The 19,535-nt window shown below is 45.3% G+C and overlaps 1 protein-coding gene across 1 annotated transcript; it reads left to right on the top strand.

Annotated features, from left to right (window-relative positions):
- The first annotated feature begins 2,250 nt into the window (after positions 1–2,250).
- On the top strand, positions 2,251–18,425 carry LOC140722155 (C-type lectin domain family 7 member A-like). The gene is made up of 6 exons (XM_073036944.1): positions 2,251–2,299; positions 15,271–15,384; positions 16,041–16,139; positions 17,336–17,478; positions 17,748–17,812; positions 18,105–18,425. Exons 1-6 carry the CDS (start codon positions 2,275–2,277, stop codon positions 18,292–18,294), a joined length of 636 nt encoding a protein of 211 aa, XP_072893045.1. The 5' UTR covers positions 2,251–2,274; the 3' UTR covers positions 18,295–18,425.
- The last annotated feature ends 1,110 nt before the right edge of the window (positions 18,426–19,535 follow it).

A 19,535-nucleotide genomic window follows, 5' to 3' on the forward strand; every position in this document is an offset into this window, starting at 1 on the left:
CAGAAAATAAACCTTTACTCTTATAGTCTGGTATTCTGGAAATGAATGCGAACATTGCATTTGCCTTGCTCACCACCGACTCCACCTGTAAATTAACCTGGAGGGAATCCTGCACCAGGACTCCCAAAACCCTTTGAGCCGTAGTTTGTTGTTGTTGTTGTTGTTTTTTCTAAGAATATAGTTCACACTTTTATTTCTTCTAGAAAATTGCATGACAGGACACATCGGGGCACTGTATTCCATCTGCCAGTACTTTGCCCTTTTTCCCTATCTATATAAGACCTGCAGCCTCTCTGCTAATTCAACACTACCTCTAGATCGGAAATGTTATGACCAATCTCCACGGTCTGTGGTTTCACGATGATGAAGTCAAACATTATTTTGCAGAGGGAGATGCAACGGCCCAGGATTTGGAGCTTGTTGATTCGAACTGAGGAAATGACTGTGCTGAACGCTGAGCTGTTGCCAGTACACCGCAGCGTGACGTAAGCATTGCTATTGTCCTGATGGTCCAAGGCCCAGTGCAGAGCAAGTGAAGTCCTGCTGCTTGTGGGTCCCAATAGCATGGATAGGACGTATGAGGAGGGATTACAGGGAGTTAGGTGCTAGGTTAAAGGGCAGGTTGTCCAGGGTAGTGATCTCAGGATTGCTGCTCGTGCCGCGTGATAGTGAGCCCAGAACCAGGAAAACTGTACAGCTGACAGTTTCGGTTCGAACTGGTTGCAGAGGGATGAGAGCCAGATTGCCAGGACAGCTTATGGAGAATTTGCGGTGACAGATGATGAAAGGCCTCAGACAATGTTCGGTATCATATGGTTGAGCTCAGTTCAACTCCTGTCCTGAGCGGCATAGATTTCAATGCAATAGAATTGATGGAAACGCCGATAATTGTGCTGACGATGAGGTAACTGGTTTACAAACAGAGGCAATGTATACTGAGGAGAGGTTGATGACTGGGGGCAATGCAGTCAATTGGCTGAACTGCAACTTACAATCGAAAAGTATAAATGAAATAAAAAAGAAAAAGGGTGAATACGGAATGAATGTGTCACCTCTTTGCTCAACTGCACCCTTCTCCCTCATTCCCAACCTCCACGGCACAACTCTCTTTTTGTGTGTACCGGTCCGTCAGTAGCAGACCGACACATTTCTGACCCCAACCCAAGCCCCTCCTCTGCAGATCTCCTTCTCAAATTCACGGGGATTTGTGAGGACAATGGGGAAGAGTTGACGCATGGATTTACTCCATTGCCCTACCGACATTGGTCTCTCGGTTCTGAGCCTCTCCACAGTTCTGTGTGGATCGTCCTATCATGTGTTTCCTGTCGTTTGTGCAATCTCACCACTCCGTCCCTGCCCACTCCTCGCCTCCCCTTCCTTCCTCTTCCGGATACAACACAGCGGCTGTCAGACACATACACACACACAGAAACACACAGTCTTGCGGAACGGCTGGGGGTAGGAAGGTGGTGGGGAAAGGTGGGAGGGAGAAAAGAAACGGGTGAGGTGTGAGGGTGGGATTGAGGGAGACGGATGAAGAGGAGTGGGGGGATGGTTGCGAGGGGTACGAATTCCGAGGGTAGTTGTTTACCCTCACTCGGAGGGAGGAGCGTCACTCACCTCGGTGTGTGCTGGGGGTGTGTCTCGCAGACAGATAGTCTGATGTCTGAAGCACTGGAAATGAGCAGGAGCAGTGGGGCCTAAAACCAGGACCCAAGCGGGGTGGGGGAAGGATGGCGTGAGGGTGGGGTCTGAAAACCAGGACCCAAGCGGGGTGGGGGAAGGATGGCGTGAGGGTGGGGTCTGAAAACCAGGACCCAAGCGGGGTGGGGGAAGGATTAGGTGAGGGTGGGGTTAAAAATCTTCAGCACAATAGTGGCTATCTATGGATGATACAAATTTCTTCGTCATTCCCTCGTTTCTCACCCCTGCCGTCCCCCTCTACACCCTCCTTCCATTCCTTCCCTCCCTCCCTCCTTCCATTCTCTACCCTCTTCCCCAATCACTCTACAAATCTCTACTCCCCTTCTATTTCTTCCCCTCCCGTCACTCTCATCTCTCTCGAACGCCTTCTCGCACGCCCTCAATCTCACTCCTCCCCGCACTTCCTCCCCTGCTCTTAGTCCCTCTCTTCATCCGCCTGTCATCAGGTGTTTGCGGACGACGGCCTGCCGCTACAGGTTTCCTCTATCGACGGTTCCATCCCTTTCCTGAGCTCGGAGACCCGGCAAGATGGCCGAGAACCAGACCGACGCCAACAGGCAGTTCACAGGAATGGATTCACAGGCTAATTTGAGAGGTGAGTGGAGCGGAGAGTGGGAGGGAGCTTTGCGCTGTGTCTGATCCCGGCAGTGTGTACTGGGATACTAAACATTATACACTAGAATACTACAGATGAGTACAGGCCCTTCAGCCCTCAATGTTGTGCCGGCCCACACATTCCAGAAAGAAAATTACTGAACCCACACTACCCCGGAAAACCTCTATTTTTCTTTCATCCATCTGCATATCCAAGAGGCTCTAAATACCCCTACCATCCGTGGCAAGTGCTTCCAGGCCCCCACAATCCTCTGTATAAAAACAACTTACCCCTAATGTCTCCCCTAAACTTCCTTCCGTTAATTTCGTACATATGCCCTCTGGTGATTGAATGTGTGCAGGATAGTTTTTTGCAACAAGACAGAGACGTACCAACTAGTGAAGGGGCAGTGTTGGATTTCCATTTGCGGAATGAGATAGGTCATGTAACGGAGGTATGTGTTGGGGAGCACTTCGGGTACAGTGATCACAATGCCATTAATTTCATTATAATTATGGAGAATGATAGGACTGGACTCAGTAGTAGAGAAATGGAGGGCATTTAAATGTGAAATTTTGAGGGAACAGTATCTTTATGTTCCTGTTAGGTTGAAAGGAAAGGTTAAAAGTTGGAGAGAGCCATGGTTTTCAAGGGATATTGGAAACTTGGTTCAGAAAAAGAGAGAGATCTACAATAAATATAGGAGCATGGAGTAAATGGGGTGCTCGAGGAATATAAAGAATGTAAAAAGAATCTTAAGAAAGAAATTGGAAAAGCTAAAAGAAGATACGAGGTTGCTTTGGCAAGTAAGGTGAAAATAAATCCAACAGCTTTCTACAGTTATATTAATATCAAAACGATAGTGAGGGATAAAACTGGTCCCTTAGGGAATCAGAGTGGACAGCTATGTGTGAGCCAAAAGAGATGGGGGAGATTTGAACAATTTTTGGGAGAAGAATATAGAATTTTGTAATATAAGGGAAACAAGTAGGGAAGTTATGGAAACTATGACGATTAAAGAGGAGGAAGTACTGCCCCTTTTAAGGAATATGTAAGTGGATAAATCTCCGTGTCCTGATAGGATATTCCCTAGCACTTTAAGGGAACGTAGTTTATAAATAGCAAGGGCTCTGACAGAAATATTTTGAAATGTCATTAGAAACGAGGATGGGGCCGGAGGATTGGCGTATTGATCATGTTGCTCCATTGTTTAAAAATGCATTCTAATAGTAAACCTAGCAATTATAGGCCTGCAGGTTTGACGTGAGTGGTGGGTAAATTAATGGAAAGTATTCTCGGAGACGGTATATTTAATTAGATGGATAGACAGTGTCTGATTAGGAACGGTCAACATGGATTTCTGCGTGGAAGGTCATGTTTGACAAATATTATTGAATGTTTTGAAGAGGTTACTAGGAAAGTTGACGAGGGTAAAGCAGTGGATGTTGTCTATATGGACTTCAGTCAGGCCTTTGACATGGTACCGCACGGAAGGTTAGTTAGAAAGGTTCAATCTTCAGGCATTAATATTGAAGTTGTAAAATGGACTCAGCAGTGGCTGGATGGGAGATGCCGGAGAGTACTGGTGGATTAATGAACTGGATAATGGGATTGTAAACAGAATTAGTAGGTAGGCAGATGATACGAAGATAGGTGGCGTTGTGGATAATGAAGAAGGTTTTCCAAGCTTGCAGGGAGATTTTTTATATAATTTTTATTCAGTTTTTAAGGTAATTACATAGAATGAATAGAATATTAGAGTATAATATCAGCCCTCCTCTCTCCCCTTAACCCTTCCCCCCTTAACATCCCCATCTGAAAAACAAAAGAAAAGTGAAAAAAAAGAAAAAAAAAAGAAAGATTTCCTGGATACCGGAAGATCCCCACATGCTCCATGGAATTCAAAACAACTTTAATATTTACAGTACACAATGTAACTCGGTTACTCAGCATAATTCATTTGGCACAAAAGAGGGAGGAAATGAGCTGGCAGTTGCTTTGGATGCAGAAAAAGCATTTGATAGATTAGAATCGGACTTTTTAATGTAAGGTATTGGAAAAATATGGGTTAGGAAAATCTTTTATAAACTGGATTAAAACCTTAAATACTAGTCCCAAAGCTAAAATAGTGACAAATGGCCAAATGTCAACATCATTCCAGTTAGCAAGGTCAACTAGACAAGGCTGTCCATTATCACCTGCCTTACTTGTATTGATAATAGAACCATTAGCTAAATTAATTAGAACTGATTCAGATATTACGGGCTTTTGAGTTAACCGGGAGGAATATAAGATACATCTATTTGCTGATGATGTTCTGATTTATCTAACAAACCCATTGCATTCGTTGCATAAATTATCTTTTAGATTGGAAGAATATGGGGAAATATCAGGGTGTGAAGTAAACTAGGATAAAAGTAAAATTTTACCCCTTACTAAAGGAGATTATAGTCAATGTCGATTAGTAACTCATTTTAAATGGACGATGAATGCTATCAAATATTTAGGTATAAGAGTTGATAACGACATAAAGAATTTATGTAAATTAAATTATTTGCCATCATTGAAAAAAAATCAAGATCTTGATAAATGGATGATGTTACCAATAACATTAGTAGGCAGTGTTAATGCTAGAAAAATGAATATATTTCCTAGATTGTAGTATTTATTTCAAACATTACCAATGCAACTACCGCAGAAGTTTTTTTTCAAGAGTTGAATAAATGTGTGAGGAAGTTTCTTTGGACAGGTAAGATGCCAAGAATATCGTTGGAAAGATTGACATGTAAATTTGACAACTCCCAAATTTTAAGAATTATTGTAAAGCAAATCAACTGAGATTTATTGCATCTTTTCTTGATGAAGATAAACCGGCATGGATTAGAATAGAGTTTGATAAGATCGGAGAAAATATACCAGAAGATTTTATATATAAATGGGAATCCAAATGGATACGGGAAAAGAAAGAGTCTCTTATATTAAAACATTTGATATATTTATGGAATAAGATAAATGTTGATGAGATAAAGAAATCTTTATTAGTAAAGAGACCCCTAATTCAAAATAGACTCATTCATTTTACAATGGATAACCAACATTCATATGACTGGTTTCAAAAAGGGATTAGATATATAGGTGACTGTATTGATGGAGGTAAATTGATGTCGTTTGATCAACTAAAGAATAAATATAAAATATCAAATTACTCTCTTTTTTGTTATTTCCAATTAAGGGCTTATTTAAGAGATAAACTGGGTCAAACAATGTTAATGCCGAAGCCTAGTGAAATAGAAATTTTAATTCAAAAAGGGAAAAAAATAAAAAATACTTCTGTTATGTACAATTTGATTCAAAAACAGACAATTAAATAAGTAATTCATAAGTCAAGACAAAAATGAGAACATAATTTGAATATTAAAATTGATGAAATAAGTTGGTCAAGACTATGCCTTGACAGTATGATAAATACAATAAATGTCCGACTTAGATTAGTACAATACATTTTTTTACATCAATTATATATTACACCACAGAAAATAAATAGAGTAAACCCAAATTTATCTGATCAATGTTTTCGATGTAATCAAGAAATTGGTACTTTTTTACATTATACTTGGTCTTGTTTTAAAATTCAAACTTTTGGGATAAATTTAAGAGTCTTATTGGGACAAATTATTGGAATGCAACTTCCACATAACCCAATATTATTTTTACTAGGTGATATTGAAGGGATAACGCCGAAACATAAATTGAACAAATATCAGAAAAACAATTATGAAAATTGCAGTGGCAGTAGCCAAAAAGGCTATTGCAGTTACTTGGAAATCAGATTAGTACTTAACTATGGACCGATGGAATGATGGAATTTTCAGCCGCATTCAACTTGAAAAAATACTTGTAAGTTAAGAAATGACTATGACATATTTCTGAAAATTCGGTATCCTTATTTACGAAAGATAGCACTAAATATATAGACACTTTGAAGATTAAATATGTATATTAAAGCTTGCAGGGAGATTGTGGCCAGTTAGAAGAGTGGGCTGAAAGATGGCAGATGGAGTTTAATGCTGATAAGAGTGAGGTGTTACATTTTGGTAGGAATAATCCAAATAGGACATACATGGTAAATGGTAGGCCATTGAGGAATGCAGTAGAACAGAGTGATCTAGGAATAATTGTGCATAGTTCCCTGAAGGTGGGATCTCATGTGGACAGTGTGGTGAAAATAGCTTTTGGTATGCCGGCCTTTATAAATGAGAGCTTTGAGAATAGAGGATGGGATGTAATGTTAAAATTGTACAAGGGATTGATGAGGCGAAATGTGGTGTACTGTGTATAGTTCTCGTCATCGAATTAGAGGAAAGATGTCAACAAAATAGAGAGAGTACAGAGGTGATTTACTGGAATATTTATTGGGATCTAGCACCTAAGTTACAGAGAAATGTTGATCAAGTTAGGTCTTTATTCTTTGGAGCGTAGACTTTTCAGGGTGTACGTAATAGAGGTATTTAAATTATAAGGGAGATCGATAGAATTGACTTGGATAGGCTTGTTTTTCCATTGAGAGTAGGGGAGATTCAAACAAGAGAACACGAGTTGAGAGTTGGGGGAGATGTTAAGGGGTAACACGAGGGGCGGATTTCTTTACTCAGAGAGAGGTATCTGTGTGGAACGAGCTTCCAGTAGAAATAGTAGAGGCAGGTTCGATATTGTTATTTAAAGAAAAATTGGATAGCTATAGTGACAGGAAAGGATTGGAGGATTATGGGCTGAGTGCAGGTCGGTGGGGCTAGATGAAAGTAAGCTTTGGGCACGGTCTGGAAGGGCCAAAATGGCCTGGTTCTGTGCTGTAGATGTTATATGGTTATATGTTTTGCTATTCGTGCTCTGGGAGACAGGCACTGGCTATCCCCTTTTTCTATGCCTCTCATAATCTTGTAGACCTCTATCAAGTCCCCTCTCATCCTTCTACGCTCCAAAGAGAAAAGTCCCAGCTCTGCTAACCGTGCCTCATAAGACCTGTTTTCCAATCTGGGCAACATTCTGATAAATCTCCTCAACACCCTCTCCATAGCTTCCATATCCTTCCTATAGTGAGGTGACCAGAACTGTACACAACACTCTCAGTGTAGTCTCACTGGAGATTTGTACATTTACAAGCTGACCTCTCTACGCTTGAACTCAATCTCCCTGCTAGTGAAGCCTAGCATTACCTAGTAACTACCCTATCTGCCTGTGCAGTGACCTTGAGGGATGTATGGATTTTAACCTCAAGGTCCCTCTGCTTATCCACACTCTTAATTAACCCTCCATTAACCCTGTCCTGTACTCAGCCTTCAGGTTTGTCCTTCCAAAATGCATCACTTCATATTTATCCAGATTGATCTCCAGCTGCCACATTTCTGCCCAACTCTGCATCCTGTCTATATCCTCTTTTAACCTTCGACAATCCATAGCTCCATCCACAACTCCACTAAACGTCCGCAAACTTACTAAACCAACCTTTCGTCTTTCATCCAGGTCATTTATAAAAGTCACAAAGAGCAGGTGTCCCAGGACAGATCCTTGCCGAACCCCACTAGTCACCGACTTCCAGACAGAATACTTTCCTTCCACTGCTACCCTGTGCTTTCTTCCTGCTTTATATCGAAACAGTCAGGGTTCCACTGATCCCATGCCTCATGACTTTCTGTATGAGTCTGTCGTGGGGGACCTTGTCAAATGCCTTGCTTAAATCCATGTAGACCACATTTACCGCACTATGCTTATCACTTTCTTTTGTTACCCCTTCAAAACACTCAATTAGGCTCCTGAGGCACGACCTTCCCTGCACAAAACCATGTTGACTACCCTGGAGTAGACTGTACTTCTCCAAATGCTCGTAGATCCTAACCTTAATAAACCTTTCCAAAAGTTTGCAGACCACTGATGTAAGGTTCAACGGTCTATGGTTCCCAGTATTCTCCCTATTAACTTCTTTAAACAAGGGAACAACATTGGTTATTCTCCAATCCTCCAGCACCACCCCTGCTGCCAAAGAGGATTCAAAGATCAGAGCTACTGCTCTAGCGACCCAGCACACTTGGTCCCTAAACTTACTCCACATTACTTTTGTGCTCTCGCCCTTGAGAATCTGTCTCTCGCTATTTACTGCCTCATCCTTTCATATTTAGCCTTTCCCCAGTTAAGTACTTTCCCATTATGTCTGTTTTTATCTTTTACCACAGCTATGCTGAAGCTAAGGGGGTTGCGGTCACTCTCACCAAAATGCTCCCCCACCAAGCGGTCTGCCGTCTGACAAGGATTATTGCCCAGAACTAGATCCAATATGGCTTCTCCTCTCGTCAGCCGGTCCACGCAGTGTGTCAGGAATACTTCTTGAACAACCCTGACAAATTCAGCCTCATCTATACCCCTTGTAGTCAGGAGATGTCAGTCAATATGAGGGAAGTTGAAATCACCAACAACAACAACCCTGCAATTCCTGCACCGTTCTAAAATCTGCCTGCCTATCTGCTCCTCGGTGTCCCGAGGGCTATTTGGGGGCCTATGGACTACTTCCAGCACAGTGCCTGATCCCTTCCTACGACTGACTTCGACCCACACCAACTCAGTGCACACTCCCCATGCAGCGTCATCCATTTCTATAGCCGGGAGACCAGCCCTGAACAGTAATGCTACTCCCCAACCCCTTTTCTACCTCCCATTCCATTCCTTTTAAAAGACCTAAACCCCGGTACCTGCATCAGCCAACCCTGCCCTTCCACCAGCCATGTTTCACTAACGGCCACATCATCGTCGTTCCATGTACTGATCCATGTTCTCAGTTCATCCCCTGTATTCCCAATACTCCTCGTGTTGAAATAGACCCATTTCAAACCCTCTAAATGGCTACATTTATATTTTGTCCCCTGCCTGTCCTTCCTCACCAACTCAGAACACATAGTATCATTCCCTTGTCTTTTACCCTAATCTCTGCACTCACATATGATTCCCACCCACCTGCCAAACTAGCTTAAAGTCTTCCCAATAGCTCTAGGAAACCTGCCCAACAGGATATTGATCTCTTTCCAGTTCAGGTGCAGCCTTTCCTTTTTGTACAGGTCAGACTTTCCCCAGAAGAGATGCCAACAATCCAGATATCTGATCCCCTGCCCCCTGCACCAACTTATCAGCCACGCATTCACATGCCATAACTTACTGTTCCCACCCTCTGTCTCTCTCGTGACACAGGCAGTAATCCCGAGAATTCCATCTCTGAGGATCTGCTTTTTAACTTAACTCCTTACTCACTATATCCCTTCTTCACGACCTCATCCCTACAGACATCTATGTCTTGGGTCCCCACGTGGACCACGACTTCTGTCTGCTCACCCTCTCTCCTGAGAATGCCGAGAACTCGCTCCGGGATATTGCGGACCCTGAGGGTGAGTTTCTCGAGTGCCTATGAGATTGCTTTTTAAACAGCTCGTTGTTAAGGCCACGAGGATATCAGCTATTCCGGACTGCGTGTTGTGCAATGGCCTGGAATTTATTAGAGAGCTTAAGGTAAAAGTACCCTAAGGAGAGTGGTCATAGTGTAGTCTAATTCACCCTGAAATTTGAGAAGGAGAAGCTAAAATGTGATGTCTTACAGTGGAGTAAAAGGAATTAGTGTGGCACTAGAGAAGAGTTGGCCAGAATTGATTGGAAAATAACACTGGCACAGGTGACGGCAGAGCAGCAATGGCTGGAATTTCTGGAAGAAATCCGGAAGTCACAAGTTATATAAAACCCAAAGATGATTGATGTTGTGTACTTGGATTTTCAGAAAGTCTTTGACAACCACATGAAGATGCTTAGCAATTTTCGAGCCTATTTTATTACAGGAACAAGAATAGCAAGTATGAACTATTAGCTGATTGTCTGAAGTTTAAGAGAGGGAATAAAGGAAGCCTTTTTCTTGTTGGCTACCAGTGATTAGTCGGCCCCTATTGAGACAGATTTTCTTGACTTTATAGGTCAACCACCTGAAATTAGAACATAGAACATAGAATAATACAGCACAGTATAAGCCCTTCGGCCAACAATGTTGTTCTGAACCTCAAACCCTGCCTCCCATATATCCCCCCAAATTAAATCCCTCCATATACCTGTCTAGTAGACGCTTAAATTTTACTGGTGTATATGCCTCCACCACTGGCTCAGGCAGTGCATTCCACGCACCAACCACTCTCTGAGTAAAAAGAACCTTCGTCTAATATCCCCCTTGAACTTCTCACCCCTTTCCTTAAAGCCATGTCCTCCTGTATTCAGCAGTGCTGCCCTGGAGAAGGGGCGCTGGCTGTCCACCCTATCTCTTCCTCTTCATATCTTGTACACCTCCATCATATCTCCTCTCATCCTTCTGCTCTCCGAAGAGTAAAGCCCTAGCTCCCTTAATCTCTGATCGTAATCCATACTCTCTAATCCAGGCAGCATCCTGGTAAATCTCCTCTGTACCTTTTCCCGTGCTTCCACTTCCTTCCTATAGTGAGGCGACCATAAATAGACACCGTACTCCAAGTGTGGCCTAACCAGAGTTTTACTGAGCTGCATCATTCCATCTCGTCTTTTAAACACTATACCTCGACTTATGAAAGCTAACACCCCAGAAGTGTTCTAAACTACTCTATCTACGTGGTAGGCAACTTTCAGGGATCTCTGTACATGTACCCCCAGATTCCTCTGCTCCTCCAAACTAGCAAGTATACTGTCATTTACTTTGTACTCTGCCTTGGAGTTTGTCCTCCCAAAGTGTACCACCTTACACTTCCCGGGCTGAGCCAGATCTGCCATTTCACAGCCCACTTTTGCATCCTATCATTGTCTGTCTGCAATTTTTTACAATACTCTACACTATCCACAAGAACACCAAAATTTGTGTCGTCTGCAAACTTGCTAACCAGATCTTTAATAAAAATCACGAAAAGTAGGGGTTCCAGAACCGATCTTTGTGTGACTCCATTAGTCACAGCCCTCCAATCCGAATGTAATCCCTCCACCATGACATTGTGCTTTCTGCAGGCAATCAAATTCGGAATCCACCTGCCCAAACATCCCTGGATCCCATGCCTTCCGTGCGAAACCTTGTCAAATGCCTTTCTAAAATCCATGTAGATCACACCCATTGCTCTACCCTCATCTATATGCTTAGTCACCTCCTCAAAGAACTCTAACAGGTTTGTTAGAAACGATCTGCCCTTCACAAAGCCATGATGACTGTCCCTGAACATAATTCTCCAAACACCCATAGATCCTAACCCTAAGAATCTTTCCCAAAAGCTTTCCCACCACAGACGTAAGGCTCGCTCTCAATAATTATCCGGACTATTTCGACTAAACTTTTTTGAACAAGGGGACTACATTCGCCTCCCTCCAATCCTCCGGTACTATTCCCGTGGACAACGAGGGCATAAAGATCCTAGCCAGAGGCTCAGCAGTCTCTTCCCTCGCATCGTGAAGCAGCTGGGGAATATTCCGAGAGGGCCCTGGGGCCTCTCCGTCCTAATGTATTTTAACAAATCCAACACCTCCGCTCCCTTAATATCAACATGCCCCAGAACATCAACCTCACTCATACTGTCCTCACCGTCATTAAGTTCCTTCTCAGTGTTAAATATCGAAGACAAACATTCATTGAGGACCTCGCTCACTTCCACATCCTCCAGGCACATCGTCCCCCCACAGTCCTACCTTCGCTTCTGTCATCATTTTGTTCTTCACATAATTGAAGAATGCCTTGTGGTTTTCCTTTACACTACTGGCCCAGGCCTTCTCATGCCCCTTCTTGCTCTCCTCAGTCCCTTCTTACGCTCCTTTCTTGCAACCCTATATTCCGCAATAGACCCATCTGATCCTTGCTTCCTAAACCTCATGTATGCTGCCTTCTTCTACCTGACTAGATTTTCCAACTCACTTTTCACCCATGGTTCCTTCACCCTACCATTCTTCTTCTTCCTCAGCGGGGCAAATTTATTCCTAACATCCTGCAAGAGATCCTTAAACATCATGGAACACATGTCGATAGTACACTTCCCTGCAAAAACATCATCCCAATTCACACCCGCAAGTTCTAGCCTTATAGACACAAAATTTGCCCTTCCCCAATTAAAAACGTTCCTGTCCACTCTGATTCTTTTCTTTTCCATGACAATGCTGAAGGCAAGTTGCCGCCATGGTGAAACTGGGAAATGCAGCGTTAACATTCATTTCAAGAGGACTAGAATAACGAAAGAAAGGATGTAATGCTAAGACTGGTGAGGCCTCAGTTGAAGGGGCAGAGAGGATGAGCATCTGGGGGACAGTGACCACCGCTCCCTGGTATTTAGCATTGTCATGGAAAAGTGGGGGAAGATTCACTCTGTGACTGACTCTGGGAGATGAGCGATGGGACGTTGTGATGGAAGCTTCACTCCTTCACTGACTCTCAAATAGTGTGATGTATCGTGCTTCGGGAGGTGTATGATGGGATGGTATGGGGGGAGCTTCCTTCTCTGTCTGGCAGACGGAGTAATAGACTCATATACCTTTGGCGGTGCAAACAGCCTCCAATCAGAGATCGGGAGCGGGGAGAGCAGCCAATCGGGGAAGCGGATTGATTAGCCAGGGAAAATGAAGCGAAGACAGGGACAAGCTGTTCGTAGGTTTGTTTTTCGTCCTCTGCCATGAGCAACAGTCTCGGGTTACCCCTGAAATAATATCCCGGCGGAAAGGGCCATTAAAAAGGGGGAGTGCTGGAGTTGCAGTGGGAAGAAAACAAGAGCGCCATAGCAGATAGCGCGGTGCTTGTTGGGACAGATGTTAATAAGTCCTCAGACATAGTCAGGAAGCAAAGGTTGAGATTGCTGGGACTTATGTTATAAGCTGCGTACGTTTCAATGCAGGAAGTATTGTACGAAAAGCAGATGAGCTCTGGGTAGGGGTCAACGTCTGGACAATAGACAATAGACAATAGGTGCAGAAGTAGACCATTTGGCCCTTCGAGCCTGCACCGCCATTTTGAGATCATGGCTGATCAACTACTATCAATACCCGGTTCCTGCCTTGTCCCCATATCCCTTGATTCCCCTATCCATAAGATACCTATCTAGCTCCTTCTTGAAAGCATCCAGAGAATTGGCTTCCACTACCTTCCGAGGCAATGCATTCCAGACCCCCACAACTTTCTGGGAGATGAAGTTTTTCCTTAACTCTGTCCTAAATGACCTAGCCCTTATTCTCAAACCATGCCCTCTGGTACTGGACTCTCCCAGCATCTGGAACATATTTCCTGCCTCTATCTTGTCCAATCCCTTAATAATCTTATATTGTAACCATTAGTGAGACTTGGTGTCAGGAGGCGCAGGTCAGTTAGCTCAATATTCCAGTTAGCCGCTGTCTTAGTCCTGCCAAAGCGTCATAAATTCAAGAGTGAGGGGCGGCTTTACTAATCTGGGAAAATATCACTTGTCTCGGCGAGGGTTTAATAGCAGAACAGAGGATCAACTTCGGTATGAACTCGTTCAAGGGGCTACGTGATCGATCACCTGACAATCCTGGGGATTGAGAGGAACACACCTGTGGAGAGCTCGCAGAGTGTTGCAAGAAGCAGAAGGTCGTGATCTTTGGTGGTTTTCACTTTATCGGTATTAACTGTGAGTCCCATACTCTTAAAGGACCACTGTGATATTTTATGAAGTGTTTGGAAGAAAGTTGCCTGAATCAGTACGTATGAAGTCCGAACCAGAGAGTGCCATACGGGATCTCCTCCTACGGAATGGGACAAGGCAGGGAACAGAGGTTTGTGTAGGGGACCACTTTGTATCTAGATGATAGGTCTGACCTCGGGTATAGTCACTAATTTAGAGAAAGACCATCTTTACAGAGGCCAGGAAAGATCTGACAGGTGGGGATTCGGCCAGGTTGTTTTCTGGCATTGGTCCACTTGGTAAGTTGGAGCCCAAGCGTTGTTTAACTTTAGTGTAAACGGGTATGGCTGATACCGTGACCAGTTGGAGGTGTTAAGGAAGAGAGAAGTTTAAACGTGGCAGTTTGGGGTAGACACACATTGAATGGGGGTGTGACGTTTTCGAGTTCGCTAGTTTTGCCGGGTCCTCCCGTCAGAGGAAGCGAGTGGGGGTCTTTGGAGTGGATACGGAAGAGATTATGTTTCTGGAGTAGAGAGTGTTAACTATGTGCAGAGGTAAATTTGTGTTTCCTTTCCCTGCAGCGACTGAGTATTTGGGACACAGATAGACAGGACTATGAATGAGAAGGTGGGGGAGGAGTGACGAATCACCCAGCGTCGACTTAGGACTGGGTGTGAAGTTTTCGAGTTCACTCATTGATGTCAGCTCGCCCCGTTACAGGAAGAGTGTGGGAGTCGTTTGAGAGGATACAGAGTAGTTTCTGTATCTGGAGTAGAGAGTATTAACTCCGTGCAAAGGTCGGAACATTTGTGTTTCCTTTCCCTGTGGGGGTGAGGGGAAGGCTGCGGGAGAGAAAGGATACAGGTCAATAACAGTACCTGGGACAGAGATGCACCAGATAGCCAGTGTATATCTCCACCAGGAATGAAGTCACCAATATCAGAGGTTAAGATGAGAGGGGGGACGTTGACAGGAGATGTGTGGGGCGGGATTTTGTTTACACAGAGAGCGTGGGTGACTGGAATGTGCTGCCTGGGCTGCTGGTGGAGGCAGATCGATAGCGGCCTTTAAGCAGAGGGTTCTCACACACGTCAAAGTAGAGAGAATGGTGGGAGATGGATGTCGGTAGGCAGAAAGTGTGTCGTTTCAATAGAATGTTTGAAAACTGTTGGCCGGATGGTCTATTATGTTCTATGACTTACGTTGACTTCTGAGCAGGAGGGGAAGGAAGTGATTGAACTCAGAAGTTGGGAAGAGCAGGGGAGGGGTAGATCAGGGAATATGACGATGGATTGACAGAGACAAGGAACGATTTTCCCACAGACGGCATGGGCAGTGAACGACCCGCCAGGAGAGACCGACCAGACTCAAGCATATGGCTCATCTGCGTTTTAACAGCGACACTCATTATCACGGGTATCTGCTGGAGGATTCATGGTGAGTTTAACACTGGTCGGAACAACCAAGCCGCAGAGGATAAAAATGGCCAGCGGCACATTCCCAACATTACCGCAAGACACCCTTCATCGTGAAACCGACACACCACTCACTGTGGTCCTAAGGGGCCCCTCATCATGATCACGGTGAACTCCTTACCGTGAGCCCGGCAGAGACCCCACCAACACATCCCACATCATGATATGACAAATCCCTGAACATAATATCGACACACTGTACTGTAATAACGATTCACTGTGACTCCGACAATCTCCTCGCTGTGGCACGGACGCATCCTTCACTAAACCAGAGACACCAACTGGGACCAAAGCACGTTCTTCACCGTGACACCGACACATCTCTCACCGTGAGACCAGCACAATCACCAGTGTGACAGCAAACCCCTCACCAGGACACAGAAGCTCCAATCACTGCGACCACGACAAATCCCTCACCGTAACACCGAAATTCACCTCACCGTGAACCGGAACACACCCCATCGAGTCACATAATCATCTATCACAGTGACACCTATACGGCCCTCACCGCAATAACGACATGTTCCTGACTGTGACACGGAGTTAACCATCACCATGACACTGACGCCGACTCAAACGTCACTGTAAACGCTAAACATCCTTCACCGTCTCTCTCAGTATTACAGATTCGTCAGTCTCAGATCAGAGCCGAGCCAACCTATACCCTGCGATGGAGAGAGTATCAGGATATCTGCGGATTCATTACCAGTATCAGAGGTGAAACAAAATCACCCTCTTACCCCGCTCCTCATCATTGAGAGGGAGAGAGAGATCGGATGATGTGGGAAGAATTTCACAGTAGAATTTCTCTACTGCTGTGTCTGACCCCGGGAGTGTGTGATGGGACGGTGTGGAGGGAGATTCACTCTGTGTCTGACCCCGGGAGTGGGTGATGGGGCAGTGTGAGGGAGATTCACTCTGTATCAGACCCTGGGAATGAGTAATGGGACGGTGTGGAGGGAGATTCACTGAGTGTCTGACCCCGGGAGTGTATGATTAGACGGTGTGGAGGGAGATTCACTCTGTGTCTGACCCCGGGATTGTGTGATGGGACGGTGTGGAGGGAGATTCACTCTGTGTCTGACCCCGGGAGTGTGTGATGGGACGGTGTGGAGGGAGATTCACTCTGCGTCTGACCCCGCGAGTGTGTGATGGGACGGTGTGGAAGGAGATTCACTCTGTGTCTGACCCCGGGAGTGTGTGATGGGACGGTGTGGAGGGAGATTCACTCTGTGTCTGACCCGGGGAGTGTGTGATTGGACGGTGTGGAGGGAGATTCACCCTCTGTCTGACCCCAGGAGTGTGTTGTGGGACGGTGTGGAGGCAGCTTCCCTCTATTCTGACACTCCTCTTTGCGGTGTGCTGAGAAGCTGTAGAGGGAGAATCACTCTCTCTGTTGCATTTGTCTTGTGCGCTGAGGGAATTTATTTCCGTCTCTGACAGCTGGAGATGTGTGGTGGGGCCGTGGAGATAAAGATTCACACTGAGTCTGACCAAGGCTGAGTGTGACTGGACTTTGTGGAGGGATCTGAAATCTGTTTGCTGAACCAGGGTGTGTGTGAGCGGCGGTGCTGAGGGAGATTCACCCTGTGTCTGACCCCGGCAGTGTGTGACGGGACATTGTGGAGGGAGATTCACTCTGTGTCTGACACCAGGAGTGTGTGATGCGACGGTGTGGAGGGAGATTCACTCTGTGTCTGACCCCAGGAGTGTGTGATGGGACCGTGTGTTTACACTCTGTGTCTGACCCGGGGAATGTGTGAGGGGACGGTGTGGAGGGAGTTTCACTTTGTGCCTGATCATAGCAGGAGCGAATGGAAGGAGTAGAAAGAGCTTCACTCTGTGTCTGACGCGGGAATGTGTGATGTGATGGTGTAGAGTGTGATTCACTTCTTCTTGTAACTGATTTGCAGATCAAGCCTGTTCCCAGGACTGGATCAAAAATGAAGACCGTAGTTATTTCTTATCCACCTTGGCAACATATTATGATAAAGCGAAGAAACATTGTTCAAACCTTCATGCAAAGCTGCTGGAAATAAATTCAAAACAAGAGGAGGTATGTGTCACACCGAGAGAAGAGAAACTTAAAACAATCAGAAACTCTCTGGGTCAAACACAGAGTGAAGCTCCCACCACACCGTCCCATCACACATTTCCGGGTTCGGAAACAGATTGAAGCTCCCAGCACACCGTCCCATCACACACTTCCAGGGTCAGGCACAGAATAAAGTTCGCTCTCTCTCGACCATCGCATCCCAGACTCCTGGGTTCAGGCATTGAGTGAGGTACCTTCTTAATATTAATTAACTACTTTTAATTTCGCAGAATGTTGTTTCCAACTTTCCCCTACGTAAACACAGAACATACTGGGTTGGAAAGTGCAAAGACGGGTGAGTTTCGGACGTTTCCTGTATTGGGACTGGGTCAGAGCGAATAGGTTGGAGAAACACCGGGAATGTGGGAAGTGAGGGGGTTAGATTCTGACACAGGGCTGTGGGGTAGATGGTGGGGCACTGCCATCAGTTTGGGGAGTGATGTGGTCTGTGGGTAAGGTGGGTTAGTTTGGCGACAGACACGGAGCTGTATGATCAGTGCCAGCAGCGGGATTCGTTTGGTGAATGTCTCGGGTCTCCTCCTGGAGCTGTTCGGTACCTGTTGAAATTGTTTAACCTTCATTCATAGGGAAGTGACTTCAAGTCTTATGTTCAGGAAAGCTAATGGAACGCCCTTCTGCGATAACTGCGACTCGTCCACCTGGAGGAACCACTGCAATCGTCAACACCATTTCATCTGCGAGAAGTCTGCAAATTTGAGCACGGATATTCTTCAAAAGATCCAGGATCTCTGTCAACAGCCCGTAGGGCCAAACTGAATCACATCACAAGCCGCTTCCCTCCCCCGTATCTCTTCTGCACACTTATCCACTTCCAATTTTTTCCCCCAAATTTTATCTAAATTCCCACTTCACCCACTCTATCCCTTCCCCAACCATTCTACTGCATGTCACGGGGTTTCTTTCTTACTGCTTATGTTAACCAAAATGGCTTATTTGGTTTTTTTTTTAAAGTCGAAATGCTTCTTTGTTATGATAGGTGCTTTCTCTCGCAGTTTGTTTGGGTTTAGAATTTACTGAAAACGAGAATTGTATTCATTTGTTAACCAATTGTGATTAATGTTATTCTATCTTTTCTGAGTCTGTAAGCTATTGCTAGCGGGCTTTTGGGGGGGTCGGCACGAGGGGGTGAGAGACAGGGGACGCGGTGCTGTAAACGATGGAACAGACCCCGAGTGGGGGGGGGCGGTGGTTGATCCGAGGCGAGGAGGTTCGGTGAAGAGAGGAGACGAAGACAGACGTGCCGGGGGTGCTTGGTTGATCACCTCCTGTGGTCCTGAGCAACGATTCGAGGAGGTCTGAGAGGATTGAGCTCCAATGGTTGTGCACGAAGTGGTTTGGACTTTGATAGGTTTGGCGCCTTTTCTTTATTTCCTTTTCCTTCATATATACTGTATCGTTATTAACCACATAGTTCCAGTAATCTCAATAAAGTGTAATCATTTAATCGCATATGGTGTACTGTCTGTTATTTGGCGGGGCGGGGACATCACACAGCATCCACACAAGCTCATTTTCCAGTTTGGCGGGGCCGAAGGTCGCTCCCCCGAGACGGAAGCGAGCTGAGTGAGCCTGAGGCTAGCCAGAGGGCAAAAAATGTGTGGGCTCGTCCGGGATTGAAATTCCCGTGATTTTCTGTGTGATTGCCCTCTTTAAATTATGCATGCTGCGGGGAGGGAATGCTGGCGTGCCTCTGCTGTTGTGCAATTGCTGGTTATCTCTGCATGCGTGTTGGGTGGGGTGGCTGCTGGTACCTTGGAGGTCGTTGTTAGAGTACAGACAAGCGCTGACGAAGTGGTGGTGGTTGTACCATGGGTTTTCCACACTGTTAAAAGAGCGGGGAAGGACTGGTGGGTATGTTCCAGCTATGGTGGGCTCCGCCCGGTTGTTGGAATTATGTCCATCCATAAAGGGGCTGAGGCGTGTGCGGAGCGGACCTCTCAGTTGTTAGGTGAGGGAAAGCGTTAGGGACTGGTTGGAAATTTGAGTATGCGGGCTGG

This window comes from Hemitrygon akajei, unplaced genomic scaffold (assembly GCF_048418815.1).
Source record: "Hemitrygon akajei unplaced genomic scaffold, sHemAka1.3 Scf000071, whole genome shotgun sequence".
Classification (NCBI taxonomy): domain Eukaryota; kingdom Metazoa; phylum Chordata; class Chondrichthyes; order Myliobatiformes; family Dasyatidae; genus Hemitrygon; species Hemitrygon akajei.

Coding starts and splice junctions, on each gene's coding strand:
- LOC140722155 (XM_073036944.1), top strand. CDS start 2,275: ATGGATTCACAGGCTAATTTGAGAG. Junction 16,140..17,335: donor ATTCATTACCAGTATCAGAG/GTGAAACAAAAT, acceptor ACTGATTTGCAG/ATCAAGCCTGTTCCCAGGAC. Junction 17,479..17,747: donor TAAATTCAAAACAAGAGGAG/GTATGTGTCACA, acceptor TTAATTTCGCAG/AATGTTGTTTCCAACTTTCC.